We start from the raw sequence: 16,926 nt of genomic DNA on the forward strand, positions 1-16,926 counted from the left end.
GACGTCAATATTGAATGTATTGACAATACGATTATTGTCAATAAAAGCAATCGTGTACGGTCCACATTAAGCAAACCCCACACGTATCAATATATTGACGCGAAGGGGAATTATTGACATTAATATTGATACCGATGTATTGACGTCAATATTGAATGTATTGACAATACTATTATTGTCAATAAAAGCAATCGTGTACGGTCCACATTACGCATCATTCTTATCAGACCGTCGCTGCACCCGATAGGGATCTGCCGATCGTTATCAGCAATTTACGAACGTATTATAATTTTCTACCTACTCATCTTCCCGCTTTACGAAGTAAAACCGATAGGAATAGCCCAAATTAGATTAGTCTTCATCTGCATCAGAAATAAACAACACTTCACATCACACCGAATATCGTTGTAGCTTATACTCGACGGAGAATAAAGTTTTATATCTAACTCCTATCAAGAACACTGATTCCCTAAGTCCGAAACGTGACCATGGTAACAGCTATTAGTAGGAATACACATGGTTATGATAAAAATGTACTTCGTATGTATGGCTAAAGATCGCATGTAACCCTCGTCTACACACTTAGAAAAATTGATGTAAATTTAGGTGCTCTGTGACTGACATAGACGAGCGTCAATTTTGACATAAAATTGAGTCATAATAGACGAGAAATTCAACTCAATTGGTACTTTCGAACTTTTCAGTCTTGGAGTACTCAATTTTACATGACATGTTTGTTTACGTCTTATCCTTTATGTCAAAGATGGATTTCGTCACGTGTAACATTAGGTATTTCTAAGTCTGTGTATACCTAAAAGTGTGTTCAAACTCTTGTTTGCCTGTGGACATTTGTAAAATGTCCACAATTGTGTTCTCGAAACCCTTCCACCGTACACCGATTCAACGACAGCTCCAATTAATTCGACCAATAGTAAACTTGCGTTAAACTCGCATTTCGATCACTCGAGCTTTTGTTGTCAAGTCAACAGAGATCAAAGCAGGTACGCTGTTCATTACGGGATATTGTCCGATCGTTCAAATCCCCCTTCATCAAACGGCGCTCCCAGCATAGCAGCTCACAACCTTTACAGCCCTTTATCAAAGCGGATACTGGATGCGTAAATGAATTCCGACAGCAAAGGCTTAGCGGATTGAGAGCGGAGCCAGAATGAAAAAAAAAAAACTGCGATACGAACGCTATATCCAATCTACCATGTCATCTCATGCCGTCTCTTCTTCGTGCCCCCTTCGTTCGCCTTCACTGCCACAATGGATACTCGTGTTAAACGTAAATGAGGTCACATTTCCTTCCCCCTTTAAACTATGTTGTTGGTACCTCGTGATGATATAATGATCGGGATGAAATTACATTTCCGTCCACAGCGCAGTCCTGCCATGAGGAATGAAACTCTTTGAACTCTTTGAAACCATTTTGGTTTTGCAGCGAAACGACAGGAGAGAAGGGGTTTGCGTGGGTGTGTGGGTGTGTGTGTGCGATAGAGATCAGCTACGTAATAATAGCTGCCACTCTTGGAATGCTGAAAGATGCATGGTGGAGGGGGTGAGTGGGAGGTGAGGTGACTTTTGCACTTTTCAGGCAACCCACCAGCCTATTTACCCGTAAGAGTAAGTCAGTGGCTATAAAGAGCCATGGAAGCATGGATGAGTGGGTAATTATAGTGCTACTCTCGTAATTAAAATATTAAGTTTCCAAGTGCAGCCAGAAGTTGGCTTCGGATGGGATTTTCCTGCCACAATAAAGCCACTCCACATCAGCCAGTGAAGCTTGATGGAGGCGCCTGGTGCGTTATATTGTAGGAACACTCGCACAGGTGTGTCAAAAAGCTTTCACCCGAAGAGACATTGACAACCGAAACAAGATACCGTTTCGCCGGCAAGTCATAAACTTGTTTGACACTCGACCATTTTGCCACAGACAGACAGCTAGATAGACATTGAGCGAACCATTGGAAGAAGTCACGTTCGCTCGCCAATTTTACGATGTTTATTCTGCTCAAATTTGATAAAATCTTCTTTGCAGGAGGTCACTGGCTCTTTTGCACCACATTGTAAGTATGCACGTCTATCCTCTCCGGGTTTAACATTTTTACGTGTCCTAGTTCTGAGGCGGTGGCAGCGGGGCAGGAGTTGATATTTTTTTTCGGGTTCTCCCTTTCATCAAAACAGTTCCATTTGGAGAGCTCGTTAATGGTGTAGCAGCTGGAAGGGCAAGGTGCTAGTTAGAGGAGAAAGAAGTTGAGCGGGAATCTTGATTATTATATGACAGCGACACGTCTGGACAAACTTGAACTTCGTTCGTTTACCACCAATACCGTCGTGGCCGTTGACAGTTTCCCGTGGCAGACAAGGACGTGCACAAAACACCACTTGGCGAAAGCAGTGTTGACATCTGATTAGATCGACGAGTTGTTTGTTAGTATTCTGACGTTTCTGTTTCGATAGTATTTTATTCAGGACGTGTATGATAAATTAGATTTTCCTCTGAAGCATCTTCAAACATATTTCTTTTCATAACTGATGGTTCTATGAAATTTGTTCTGTTGTTTAAAAAGTTTAATTAATGTTATATGGTAGGGGAAGTGTCGGCTTCGGCAAAACCTTAACCTATTATCGTCAGGGGGTAAACAAAGGCCTAGAGCACTCAAATTTGGCCAATAGATGCTCTGAAACACAATGAATCCACATGCCAAAATTGAGCTCTCAAGGACATTGTTTACACCCTGACGATAAAAGAATAAACCGAAGCCGTCATTTACCCAACTCAAAATGTATGAAATTCAGGTGACAGGTAGGGTTGCCAGGAATCCCTTTATTTTTTCTTCATCCTGTAAAAATGATAAAGGCCTCATTTAGCCTGAATTTTATTGAAATACCCTTATTTATCCAGATTTTAAATAATTGAAGCCCACGCCCTGCACACAACTTCCAAAATTTCCAGAATTTATAGACAGTGTCGACTTTTCTTCGATTGATTTTAAGACTTTCCTCACAATCACCAAAGCCCAACACCATCCTCGTTAAAATCCTGATTTTTTTCGTAAATTTTCTGATTAATACCTGGCGGAGTAACAATTTGCAGAATTTATTGTTTTGTGGAAATGATCCATCGGGAGTTACTGATTTTTTGGGAAACAAAAAAGTAAAAGGTTATATCTGATGCCCCGTACAGACTACGGCTTATATCTTGTAATATCTTGTAATATCTTGTAATATCTTGCAATGAGCACTCCTACATAGGATTTCCAGTGAAAACGAGATGTATGAGTGTCAGGGTTCTGCATTTTCAAAACAAAGAAAAGAAAATGATTTCTCCGCAGAATCGCTTCATGTCGGGCAATATCATTATCGTGTAGCTCATCGTGTTTCTTGTTATCGGGGCACGATGAACATTCCTCTTTTCAAACATGACTGGACTATCACTTGTTTCGTTCTTCAAGTGCTTCAGTTCATTTCATTTGAAGCAAAGACTTGTTTCAATTGACGCAATGAATGACTCAAACACTGCTTCCTTCGTTTTTTCCACTTTCACTACAATTCGGGGCTCATTCGACTTGTTACGACCTGTTGACGCAGGCATCAAAATATAGTATCCGGATAGTATCCGCACAATATCGGTTGCCGGTAGGGATGGCATCCGAATTATATGTAGTAATAATATATTATTTTATATTAAACTAAAATTAAATTAACGAGGCCATACTGGAGTCCAAGATGGCAGCCATCAGGGTCAGGGAAAGTCTCAAATACCCTACACTCCGGGTATTTTCGTAACGGGGACCACGCGAAGGTGCCGAAAATCGATATTCGTAGTTATTTTGGTCGTTCGTTTCAGAAAAAGTGTCAAATACCCTACAATAGGGTATTTTCGGAACGGTGATGCCGCGTAGATGCTGAAAATCGATATCCGACGCCATTTTGGAATTCAAGATAGTGGCCATTGGTTTTACGAAGTGTCAAATACTCTGATATTTTGTTATTTTTGGAACGGGAACAACGCGTAGATGCCAAAAATCGATATCTGACGCTATGTTGGAATCCAATTTGGTGGCCATCAGGATTGAGAAAGTGTCAACTATCCTACAATATGGGTATTTTCGGAGCGGGTATGTCGACAATCGATATTCGACTCCATTTTGGAATCCAAGATGGTGGTCATCAAGTTTCATAAAATGTGTCAAACACCCTAAGATATGGGTATTTTCGGAACGGAGACAACGCGTGGTTACCGAAAATCGATATCCGATGCTATGTTGGATTCCATTATGGCGGAAAAAGTGTCAAATACCCTACAATATGGTTATTTTCGGAACATGGACAACGCGTAGATGCCAAAAATCGATATCAGATACCACTTTGGAATCCAATATGGCAGCCATCAGGGTTCAGAAAGTTTCAAATACCCTACCTAAGGGCTCCGAGATTGAACAGTTCATTACTCGACGAAAAGTACGTTTGATTGAACTGAATTTTGCGTCTGTTATGACTCAAATTTATGTCAAAATTGACGCTCGTATGTGTCAGTCTCAGAGCACCTAAATGTATTTGAATTTTTCTAAGTGTTTACGATATAAATTTCCATGGTACAATATGGGTATTTTCGGAATGGCGACAACGTGTGAATGCCGAAAATCGATATCCGATGCCATTTTGGAATCCAATATGGTGGCCATCCGGTTTCACAAAAAGTTTTAAATACCCTAAGATCTGGGTATTTTGGGAACGAGGACGACGCTGAAAATCGATATTCGATGCCATTTGTAGGCTATTTTAAAACTTTTTCTGATATCGGAAGCCACCATCTTGAATTTCAAGATGGCTTCGGACATCGATTTCTTTCTTCTAGATGTCAGCCCGATTCCAAAAAAACCACATTGATCGGTATTTGACAGTATTTCACAGTTTTTTTTCTGAACCAAAGCCGCCATCTTGGATTTAAAGACGGAGTGAGATCAATTTTCGGCATCTACGTCTCATCCCCATTCTGAAAATAACCATATTTTAGGATATTTGACTCTTTTCCGCAAATCTGAAGCCGCCGTCTTGGATTACAAAATGGCGTCGGATATCGATTTCCGGCTTCTAGACATTACACTGATAAAAAAAAACGTTTGTATGGGTATTTTAAAGAATTTAAAACTTTTTCTCAAACCAGAACCCGCCATCATGGATTTCAAAATGCCGTCGGATATTGATTTCTAATCTCCAGACGTAACCCCGATTCCAAAAATATCCATATTGATGGGACGGCATCAGCATTTCCCATTTTGTCTGAAATAGGAAGTCGTCATATTGGATTTCTAAATGGCGTCAGATATCGATTTCCGGCCTCTAGACGCCATCCCGATTCCAAAAATACCTATATTTATGGGTATTTGACAGTATTTCCCACTTAATCTGAAATCGGAAACCGCCATCATGGATTTCAAAATGGCGTCGCATATCAACTATCGATCTCTAGACGTCATCCCGATTAAAAAAAAATCCCAATTTTATGGGTGTACAAACCACCCGACAGTGATAAATTTAACATCCACGTGCACAGATCTATGCGCATACGCTTAAATGAACCGAGTAAACAAGCAAAAAAAGTCATAAAAAATACACGAATTTGGATCGAACAGCTTCACTTAAATGCAGAAGTAAGTTCATTTGACAATGTTAGAAGAAATTAACACGAGTCAAGCCAAAACAAACAGTATGAAAACTAATCGAAAGTGGTTCTGTTGACGTTGACGGGGATCTGCTCGAAGAGAAGACATAATGACTTTCAATTGAAAGTGATGGTTGATAGCTTCATCGTCGCTTGACGATTTTCAATTGAAAGTGACTTTGTGGGGCCTTGATGAGTGTTCATTGCAAGACAGCCTATATTACATGATATACGCCATAGTCTGTACGGGTAAACACAAGACATAACCGTATTAGAATTGGGCGATCTTTATTATCCCGATTTCTGATTTTTCCGATCTTCAAAAAAAAATAGGTTTTAAATTTTGTAAATGTATTTAAATCGAAAAAAACGAGTTACTCTCACCCCAGAACAAAACGTCAACATCAGCATCGCTCCCTACAATGACGTCACTATTTGCGTTTCCGATATTTACAAATACAGCAGCATTTGTCGGTTTGACTGTGCTCATTGCTCCTTACCGTTACGACAACATTTAATTGAATAACACAAAGGAAAGAATTTCTTGGAGTACCAAAGTAAAAAAGCTTATAGTCCATTCAATATGCAAGAGTATTGATGGCCCGAAAGTGAGGATAAAAATAACACCCCAACGCTAGAGCGAAAATGAGTATAGCAAACTGTGCACTTGAAAATGGGATTACGCAAGTGTGCGAGTTATAAACATCAGAAAAGTCATGCAAAAACCATGAGATACCAACGATCGATTCTTTGGTACCGATTTAATCAGTGGATCGACTCTAGAGCCAAATATAAGATCGATTCGTCAAGATCGATCTTTCTCTGCAGATCGCCCAATCCGAGACCGTAGATTTGACGTAGGATTACGTGCTCGGTATCAATATTCGGTGACTGTGCTAAGGAGTCCAAATTTTCCCATGCTTAGGGTGTTCAACACAGATAAGGCTGGCGAGCTGCATGTTGTATGTATTGTTCGAACCAACTACCGGCACAACCAAGATGTGGGAGATAACTATCCAGTACTAGGCTCCCAAGGATCTACCAATACTATCCCTATTAATCGCTGCTATCAATACTATAAACATATTCGAGAGCGGTAAAGGCTGACGACAAGTAAATTGGTACGCACAAAAAGACCTGTAATTCGTGATTCAATTAGTTTAAAAAGACCATTGATGGTTGCTTTATAGTACTTTTATTAAAACTTCAAAGTTAAAGCTTTAGATGGTTACATTTATCCAGTTCGAATGAAATCTCGAACCTTCCTCTTGATGAAGCCCATCAGCGCCCGCACCGTGGAAACGGACACGGAATTAGCGCATTTCTTCCATTTTTCCCGCATTTGCTGGATGTCCTTGATGACCCCGCCGCTTCGTCGAAGTTGCTGCTTTGAAATCACGGGCAATTCGGAGGATTCATTAGCTTGGGGACAAAATCGATCTTGTTGGCAGCATACTACTCCAGAACCATCTTGGAATAGCTTGTTGGCAGCTGGCCAAATCGGGCCAAACGATGACTTTGCCCCTATGTTTGCAGATGAATGGCAATACACGCTTTTTCAGATGTAAACTTGGGATGTCATCGTCGAGGATGTGACGAATGGTTCCATTTTCAGGCCACAATTGCAAATCGCTTGCCAAATCATGGCCTTTTTCGCGAACTTGTCGGCAAACACGAACTTGAATATTCCCGGCATATTTCCACTTCTAATCGCAATGCAAAACTTTTGACCGGGAACCTGATGGAAATCGAGTTTGACGTATGTTTCGTCATCGATCAAAGTGCAGCCTTTGTGTTTCATCAAAACACGGTCGTACAAGAGCCTTGCACGCTTTTTGGCCACGGAAGTCCGAATTCCGGCACCGTTTGAAAGTTGGCGTTGTACCTTCTGGCCACATCTCAGATCGAAAGACCGGGGTTGGCATTAACGCACCTCAACACCTTGCTGCGCAGCTGATGATCTCTGGTTCCAGTTTTTTCGTAGGTCCACTGATTCCTTTCCACACTCAAGATTTCCTTTTAGGTTTTGAGCACTCAAAAAACTGTTGTTTTCAGCATATTCAGCATTTTCAGCACTTCAGCCAGCTTGGAACCGGACCACTCCGAATTTCCAGGTGTTTGTGCACAATATTTTTTCTTCTTTCGAGTTCCATTTGACGTTATTTCTGAACGCGATCGACTACTTTAATCAAACTTGCGCCAGTTGTTTTCTATAGAATTGTAAACAAACCACTATCAAAGATTTTCGATTCCCAATACAAGAGGCGTGCTAGTGGCACGCAAGGGGCGTACACATGTACCACAAAATGCGACAAGGAGAAGAGAATTCAATCTTTTACTCTTCAGTTTGATATGATGGGATTGTACAGTGAGTTCTATAATCGTTTATATTTATCTATATGTAACAAACTGGCTTCATAGAATTTGAAATGCCTTCAAAATGAAGTCATCCCAAGTAACAATGTTGGTGTTATGAGAGTTGTGTAGACCATGCTTTAGGCTTGTAGAATGCTAAGAAATCCCTATGAAGCTTGCAATGTAACTTACGATTTCTTGAAACCTGGCCTCCCTGCCCTTCGCATCCATCAACTACAGGACCTGGGTTGAGGAGTTTAGGATCGATCAAAGATCATTCTACGGTGCATTCGTCTTCTGCTTTGACTTTATTACGTCTCTAATGAGGCTTTACGTTGGCCCTCAACTTAGTGTCCGAGATGCACTTCCACCACAGTTGTTAATTGAGAGCTTTCTAAGCCTATCTCATTTGTGCGTTAGCAATAATTGTGTGGCAAGTACAATCATATTCAATGTCCAGCAGAGTTGGGACCTATCACAATCACGATCGTCAAACAGCTGATGGTAGTAACGCTTGGTACATTCCTATCAATGTGCTTGCGAAAGCACTAATCAAATTTGTATGGTTATTTTGCTTAACGACGTTTTTAGGGTATCATCCGAACCATTTCTGGAATAGTTCTATCATTTCGGTTATCATTCGGTTATCGTTTTTTTCTTGCCGTAAGACTACGTCTGTGATTTCTATATGGGACACACTTTGCGCAAACCAAAAATAGAACATGTAACGAAATTATGAAAGATTTTGAATGTTAGTACGTCAGCTGCCCCTGGACCAATTTCAATAATTTTATCACCAATCAATCAGCAATATTTTTACGCACCGATAGTTTCTGACTGTTGATTTTTTGGCAATAAACTATTGAAAAAAATGGTAAATAACAAGCATTGTCTAAAAGCATCGAAATAACTAACAATAACGTACATGCATATGCTGCTTCCCTAACACTGTCATCAGAGAGTCGTTAGTAGAAGAAACAAGTCGAAGTGGCATTCGCTTCCGATTTTCGGGCGTGTGCAAATAGGGATGATGCAATTGCGTAACATTTTGTACACTCATCGCGATATTCAGAACCACACGCTCCAACGACCACACAAAATGCTCTCCAGAGTTGTACTCTTGTAACCAAACTTGGAATCAGGGGAGCAAGGGATTTTGATCAACTCTCTTCATCAACTTCTGTTTCTCGACGGCAAACACATTCATTAATACGATTGATGTTCTGGATGATAGAAGAGCATAGCAGAAATAGTTCGAAATAGGTTAGTGAAGTCATGGTCATCATAAGAGGAAATCGATGAAGAGAATTGACTTTCACCCCCTCTTCTTCTAAGCCCCTAAATTCAGTCGTCGGAATGGAAATTAGCATCGCACCGCTTTTGGTTCTTGGGTTACACTTGCTGGTTGCTGTTTGACATTTTCGAAGGACCACAAAAAAAGTGAAATTACACTGATTTCTACGGATGCCTAAAAGGTCAATTATTCGATTAACGATTAATCGTAAAGGTTTTTCCTGCTATTCAATTAAATATCTTCGAATTTTCTATTATTCGAGCGCGTAACCGACATCCCTTCTTATTTCTACTCGTTTGATTTAGCGCAGTAGAGAAAATAAATAAAAGTATTACGTGAAACAGGATCATAAATTCGCCGAAAAAAGTGTTGAACGTCTTTCTGCTAAAGGCTAAGATTTATTAACTTGTTGAGAGAAGAAGTTTAACGAGAAAAACCGAAAAGGGGACTAGCTTTATCTGGGTGGACACTGATATTCTGTGGCCTCCCAACCTGCCGCAAACACCAGTGCAGCCTCTGTCAAATAGCAGACGGGCCGAGACTCTTGTCTAGTCTGATTTGCTGATTCAGCTGCCTACACGTCATCTTCCAAAGGCTTTAAGCCTGTTCTAACATCGGCCCTTTTCAGAAGCACCAATATTTTCTAAAAGTGTTAAATTTCTGAACATGTCCCAACTAATATTCATATCAAAAGGTTCTTTTCAGGGCAATCATAGTTATACTAAAGAGCATAAACAGAGAGAACTCCGCTCAAATTCCTATTCCTACACAAAACAAAAGCTCCTGCTGCACTTAACAAATTACATTTATTATATGAGACCACGCAGTCCTACGTCAGCATTGCGTACAACCCCATAGGGCTGTCGCTAGTAGTTTTTATTAGGATCTCCATGACCATCCATCAAGTTGTCGAATGAAGTAAAAAGCAATTGGTGAATGTCGTCTTCAGTGGTGATCCATCACTGATCTGGTCATTCTCGACAATCACGACACTCATATGTTATCGTTTTGAAGCAGTTGCTGCTTATGTGAGTGTGTTGATGAGTGAGCCCTTAAGCTTCCATTTAATTTTGTAACTCACACTGTCGCGCGTGCCGAGACGAACTTGGAATGCGTAAGCATTGTTTTCATTTTCTTCTGTCGTTTCGCTTTTTCTCATCATCGTACTGCAGAAGTCTTCACTGTTTTCGTTGTCCTTTACATCATCAGCAGCGAGTGTTACGTTTTGCCTGTGAGCAGGGACCATTACTGGTGATTGTTGTTTGACATGGCTCTACATCTCACTGCGTGACAAAACGTTCTGTCAGCGATAGTCGATTGATGCGTTGACGAAATTCGAGTGATTGTCATGATATTTTGCATCACTGATAGCCAGGGAAGTCGAGTTTAACCCGACAAATTCCTAGACTGTACCAGGAATCGAACCCAGCTGCATCCGGTCTTGCTTTATAGCTGCGCCGTTACCGACCGACCTGGTGAATCTCACTTGTAAAGATATCAGTAAAGTGTTTGTTCGATCAATAAATTATCCCTTTAATTCACCCCAAGCTCCTCCCCTGATCCTATCCTTTGACAATGTACCTCTTTAACCTCGAGTAAGCCGCGAGTATTCGGCCCAACTCCTACTAGACATAGAATTAAGTGAATTTTGTTACAAACAAAGAACAGTGAACTATCGGCTCCGTAAAGCCAACGTGATTGAGCCTTCCAAATAAACGAACTAGTTAAAAAAAATCCCTTTGATTTCATTTAATTTATTATCAGTTTGAATTGCTTTAATAAAAAGAACATTTCACTAAAACAAAAGTAAATTGTGCTACATAGCATCAAGTGACATTTCGAATTGTATCCGTTCCATTTTGCAAAACGTAAGCTTCCAGACTTTCAGTTAATATAAGTAAGCTAGCCGTATTCAAGTGAACATAATAATTTCCCATTTTCCATGTTCATTCAGCTTCTAGTGCAAACCGAGAAAGTAGATCAGAATCTGATTCCAACAGCCTGCGAACCAAAACACATGGCCCAATCATACGTACGCACCCTGAATCCAAGCTGGAAAATCTACATTCCCTTCACGTTCATTACGACTGCCAGCGGAACGATACATGCCAAGCAGCACCAGCAGTAACAATTGGCAACAGTTTATGATGCCTACTTTTGCGCCAGGTACCAACCTTCCTACAAAGTGTTCACGTAGGCCCAAACGACCCAAAGCCTAGAGCTCGAACTCGATGAACGCCGATAAATCCGTTCGTTTTATTACGGACGATTAGGTTACCGCGGGCATGCCCGCAAATCGTGATGGCAGGTTCCCCTGCCAAAATCGGAGTCATCGTGGTGGAAAATAGTTTTCGTTTTTATTTTTTGTTGTTGTGCCGTAGTTTATTTTCATGAAAACACACAGCCGAACCGTTCGACAGTCGCATGGCAGGTTAATTGATTCTAATGACTCGAGCAAAATTTCACCGGGCTCACCTAATTGTCCCGGTTAGGGTTGATGCTGAATTGAATTCACCGCTTGTGGTACTTGGATATTTCTGAATTTAATCCAAAAAAACATCAAACAGCCTGCAGAACGCAAAGCAGTGGCAGCTGGTTCTGATTCTCACTTCGACGACCGGGGGTGAAGGTTTCTCGGTAATTATGTGTGGCAATCACGTGATGCGAAGGTTGGAATGCGCGAATGGAATTTGAATTTTATTCGTTCTGTAGGTAAATTCCAAACCGCAATGAAATCATAAAAACTGTTGAATTATATCCTACTGCTGCCAGCCAATCTCAGCCGAATCAACTAATCTTCTGTTGTTTTGATTTCTTTGCTTTCGTTACAGAAGCTGATTACACTCTAGACGACTCGTTTTGGAATGAGGAGAGTCCAGTTGGTAAGTGGCGAATATTGAATTTATGAACTTTTTTCCAAGAGACGGGGCTATAAATAAGGGCGAATAGACTACAAGCAGTGATCGATGCCGGTTTCGGAATTTTGATGGTGATTGTTCGGGTGGGGCTCGTAAAACACGGCGGTACGACGGCACAGCAGACTGGCACGTTCCGGTGCTTGTTTTACTTCGGTACCTACCTCTCACTCGAGACAGTTTTATAACGATGCATCGGAACGTGTCCGGAATTTGAGCCAGTTCTGGTGGCCCAGCTGAAAGGTTTAGGATTCTGGGCTTGATGCCGTGGGAGAGAATCGACGAAAACGAGCCAAGTAAAAGAAGGTAGTTTGTTAGAGGGTAACGATTAGGAACGAATAGCTGGAGCAGTCCGGGCTTTTACGAGTTTGGATGGTGAGTCTAGAGCAAGTCTTTCCTTTTACGGGATAGACTTTAACTTTACTGAGGAAGTGATGAACTGATCGAAAATGGGTATTGCAGATTGCGCAGGGGAATTTCTCTTATCTCTGTGTTCCCATATTAGTTAATTGAACTGGTTGAATGGACTGCTTCATTCACGGGAAGTGAGATAAAGTTTTGTAATTTCACACTCGATTGCCAATATTGACTATACTCCATTCCAATCAATGTTTGGTTGAGGGTCCATTATCGTGCTCACAGCTTCTCAACATCAGGATATCTAAAAATGCCACGCTTTACATCAGGTACCGTGTCCTTTCTAGTGTTCATTTGATGGAATTCATTACTGGATATAGTTCCAGTATTTTGTTGTAAAATTGATCCACGGTCGCTAGCGCCGATCCAAGATTACTAGGGTAAATACTCCTAAAGGTGTGGTATGTTGGAGGTGTTTGTTCTTATAGCTGGATAGGACGTTACGCACTACGTTTCGCGAGGTCAAGAAAAGAAATGCTCTAACGCAATTATTTCGGATCAAAAATCGATTCACTTCTTGTCCGTGAAAATCGAGGGAAAGTGGAAAGGTAAGGTCTAATGCAGCATGTAAAAACGAGATGCAGACACTCGAACGAATCAACTTAAACCACTTTGTTAAGGCCTTCGGGTGTGACATATAGTAAAGGGCGAACACGAAATTATTGCGACACCGAAAATGTCATGCCAATTTTCTTATAATGTTTAGAATCAAACCAAAATTTTAGGGTAGTTTTATACATATATTTACTTCAAAAATCAAAAGAAAAGTTAATCGATGGAGCCTTGAGTGTAAAATTGAACGCATTTTCGCTTGATGCCCTCCATCAAAGTCTTTACAGTGTCATCCGGTACCAGTTTCTCAGTTTTTTTTTTTCATTTTCTTAACATGTCCTTCTCGTCTTTGACTGTCTTCTTGCTCTTCCGAAGTTCCCGCTTCATTATTGCCCAGTACTGCTCCACCGGGCGCAGCTCCGGACAGTTTGGCGGATTCATGTCCTTTGGAACAAAATGGACAGAATTGGCCTCATACCACTCCAGGACACTTTTAGAATAGTGGCATGATGCCAAATCTGGCCAAAATAGCGGAGCTTCGTCGTGCTGCTGCAAGAACGGCAAAAGGCGCTTCTCGAGGCATTCAGATTTGTAGATCTCGCCATTTACTGTGCCCTTTGTCACGAAAGGCTCACTCCTCAGTCCACAAGAGCAGATGGTCTGCCAAATGAGATATTTGGAGGTGAACTTCGACATTTTCTTCTTCTTAAATTTGTCGTCCACATCGAACTTGCTCTTGCCGGTGAAAAACTCCAACCTCGGAATTTGCTTAAAATCGGCTTTTATATACGTTTCGTCGTCCATCACACAGCAGCCATATTTTGTCAGCATCTTCTCGTAGAGCTTTCGTGCCCGAGTTTTAGCCGTCGATTGTTGCCGCTCATCGCGGTTTGGGAAGTTCTGTACCTTGTATGTATGTAGTCCAGCTCTCTTCTTTGCATTCTGGACGTAGCTCTGCGACATGCCGATCTTTTTAGCCAAATCACGGCTTGAGACGTTGGGATTTGCTTTAATCATCCGCTTCACCTTTCCCTCCGTCTTTTTGTTCTCCGGTCCCGGTTTTCTTCCAGCTCCTTTGCCGTGGTCCAACGTCAACTGCTCCTGGAACCGCTTCAACACTCTGGAGACGGTTGAATGGTGAATGTTCAACATTTTTCCCAACTGCCGGTGCGACAGGTCAGGAAATTCCAGGTGTTTGGAAAGAATTTGTTCTCTCAACTCGCGTTGGTTCACCTCCATTTTCGTTGAATCGAAAAACACGACTTCGAGTTTGACAGCATGTACACAATACACATCAATGAGAAAGTGTGCAAAATTTGGTTGATTTTTACCCAATGGTAAAAAATGTATGCCCTGTTGAATGTGTCGCAATAATTTCGTGTTCGCCCTTTATTTCCTGGAGGACTCGAGTTTGTGTCGTCCATTTGCCTGAAAACTCGATATAGTGTAGGAAATGTGGCTTTGTCTGTTTTTCGCAGTAATCGAAGTATGAATTTGAAACATCAAAAATCTTTCATATGCTAATTAGATGCGTTAAAGTGATCTGAAACCCGTAAATTCAGTGCTAGTGTTGTTACGGTAGTGAGGGAGAAAGTAATAAACGAAACGTAAAAGATTAGATTGTGCGTGAGATGCGTTGTCTAACTGTCCGTTGTCGCAGCACTTTTCCTTCGGGTTATCCGTTTGGCAAATTTGTTGGTCAACCGTCAAACCGGCTAGCAGAGACCGCACCGTCAACATCACGGCCAAAAGAAACCATTCGTCGAAGTAGTCGAAGTAGAAGGTGAAGCAAGTAATTCCAGCGTTCCCGGGATAGTCTTCGCCCTGCTAGGTGGTTTAGTACAGCACTAGCAGGTGGTTTAGTACACAGTAGTGAGTAGCAAACTCGACATCACCACTTCACCACTGAACCACCTCATCACCTCCACCTAGCTTGCGAATCGCCGAAGTTCACCACGTTGAGTCACTGTAAGCAAAAACCAGGCCTTTTTCTTCTTGTTGTTCGCATTTCAAGCTTATTGCTTAGCGCATATTAGCTTATTGCGTGCTCTCAACTTAGTGTTCTAAATGCACTTCCACAGTTATTAATTGAGAGCTTTCGATGCCAATACCAATGCATGAATTTGTATATTGTGTGGCAAGCACAATGATACTCTATGCCCAGGGAAGTCGAGAAAATTTCCAACCCGAAAGATTCCCTCGACCGGACCGGGAATCGAACCCGCCGCCAAAAAACCAGGCCTGTAAGTACCAAATAGCTCTTTTCCCTGTGTCCTTGTGCACATGTGACCGGCGACCGATAATTCAAGAACAACGATCGAAGACATGTGAAAAGAGCATGCAACCTTTTTGTAAACTAATTTTTGTAGGCCCTTTTCTCGCCAACCGAATGTCACCCACGCAAACCAACAACATCATCGGAAGGGTAAAATTTCCCCTACCCGTTGATGTCGATGTGTTGCGTAGATGTCATATGAGAAAAGGGCCTAAGAATGTTTGTAACGCTCTCCGTGTTACGCTAAGCTGACGGCTTAAGCGCCACCTTCCAAAGAAGGACCGTTAACTCGTTCTTAATTACCCGGCAAGAAACTTCCCTTCTCAGGGCAGGTCACTCAGATGTTGACACAAACGAACTGACTTATTTTGACCCAAACGTCTAAAGCCAACCAATCAGATTGGGATACTCAAATTTAAAAATACCAATTCAAACCGCGAAAATGAAATAATTCTTCAAAATCAACCAAGGGGAAATATGCAGTAGTTATTTAAACTCAAACCAATCTAACAAATATAAACATATACAAATAACGTGATACAAAAGATGTGTAGAGTAACTAATCTAAACTATAAGTAATTTTTATTTTATTCAATTCAATTGCACGAAACCCGGATATCCTAAACTTAAATTTATCGAGCTAGTGATTTATTAAATAAATTTCAAGGGAAATAGAAATTCATTGAATTAAGGCAAACCTCACAGGTTTCCTACTGTGACGCCACGTTTCTAATTCACATGTGTTCTAGCATAGCCGGAGTAGCTTGGGTTGAGCCTAAAAACTAACGTACAAGCACAGGCTGCATCCCCAACACAGTCATCAATGTATCGTTTATAGATGAAAATTTTTGATTTAGCATTGCTGCTTCTCCAACACTGTCATCAGAGAGTCGTTACTAGATGAAACAAGTCGAAGTGGCATTCGCCTCCGATCTGCGGGCGTATGCGAATAGAGAGGATGCAATTGCATAACATTTTGCACACTCATCGCCATATTCAGAACCACACGTCCCCAACGACCACACAAAACGCTCTCCAGAGTTGTAATCTTGTAACCAAACTTGGAAGCAGGGATGCAAGTGATTCTGATCGATTCTCTTCATCGACTTTTTGTTTCGTTAATCACTCGACGGCAAACACATTCATTGATACGTTTGTTGTTCTGGATGATAGAAGAGCATAGCAGAAATAGTGCGAAATAGGTTAGTGAAGTCATGGTCATCAAAAGAAAAAATCGGTGAAGAGAATTGACTTTCACCCCTCTGCTTCTAAGCCCCTTAATTCAGTTGTCGTCATAGAAATGAAAACTAGCATCGCATGATATATTAAATGATTTTTTTCTTCTCAACAGATGGTTGTAATGATGTTATAAATAAGGGTCTCATCTTAAAAGTATGGAAAAAACTATGTCGGTATTATTTTTAATTTACGTTATCTTTGCTCACGG

The 16,926-nt window shown here is 41.1% G+C and overlaps 1 protein-coding gene across 2 annotated transcripts in view; it reads left to right on the forward strand.

The window, feature by feature from the left end:
- Positions 1-16,926, forward strand: part of LOC135697550 (uncharacterized) — a 335,633-nt gene that overhangs the window by 243,604 nt on the left and 75,103 nt on the right. For both annotated transcript variants that reach the window (XM_065217305.1, XM_065217306.1), the window contains exon 2: positions 12,152-12,202. In XM_065217305.1, coding sequence (XP_065073377.1) covers positions 12,152-12,202 — 51 coding nt within the window. The remainder of the gene's footprint in view (positions 1-12,151; positions 12,203-16,926) is intronic.

The sequence above is a fragment of the Ochlerotatus camptorhynchus genome, unplaced genomic scaffold (genome assembly GCF_037179485.1).
Source record: "Ochlerotatus camptorhynchus isolate MF236.1 unplaced genomic scaffold, CSIRO-AGI_Acam_v1.1 ptg000073l, whole genome shotgun sequence".
NCBI lineage: Eukaryota > Metazoa > Arthropoda > Insecta > Diptera > Culicidae > Ochlerotatus > Ochlerotatus camptorhynchus.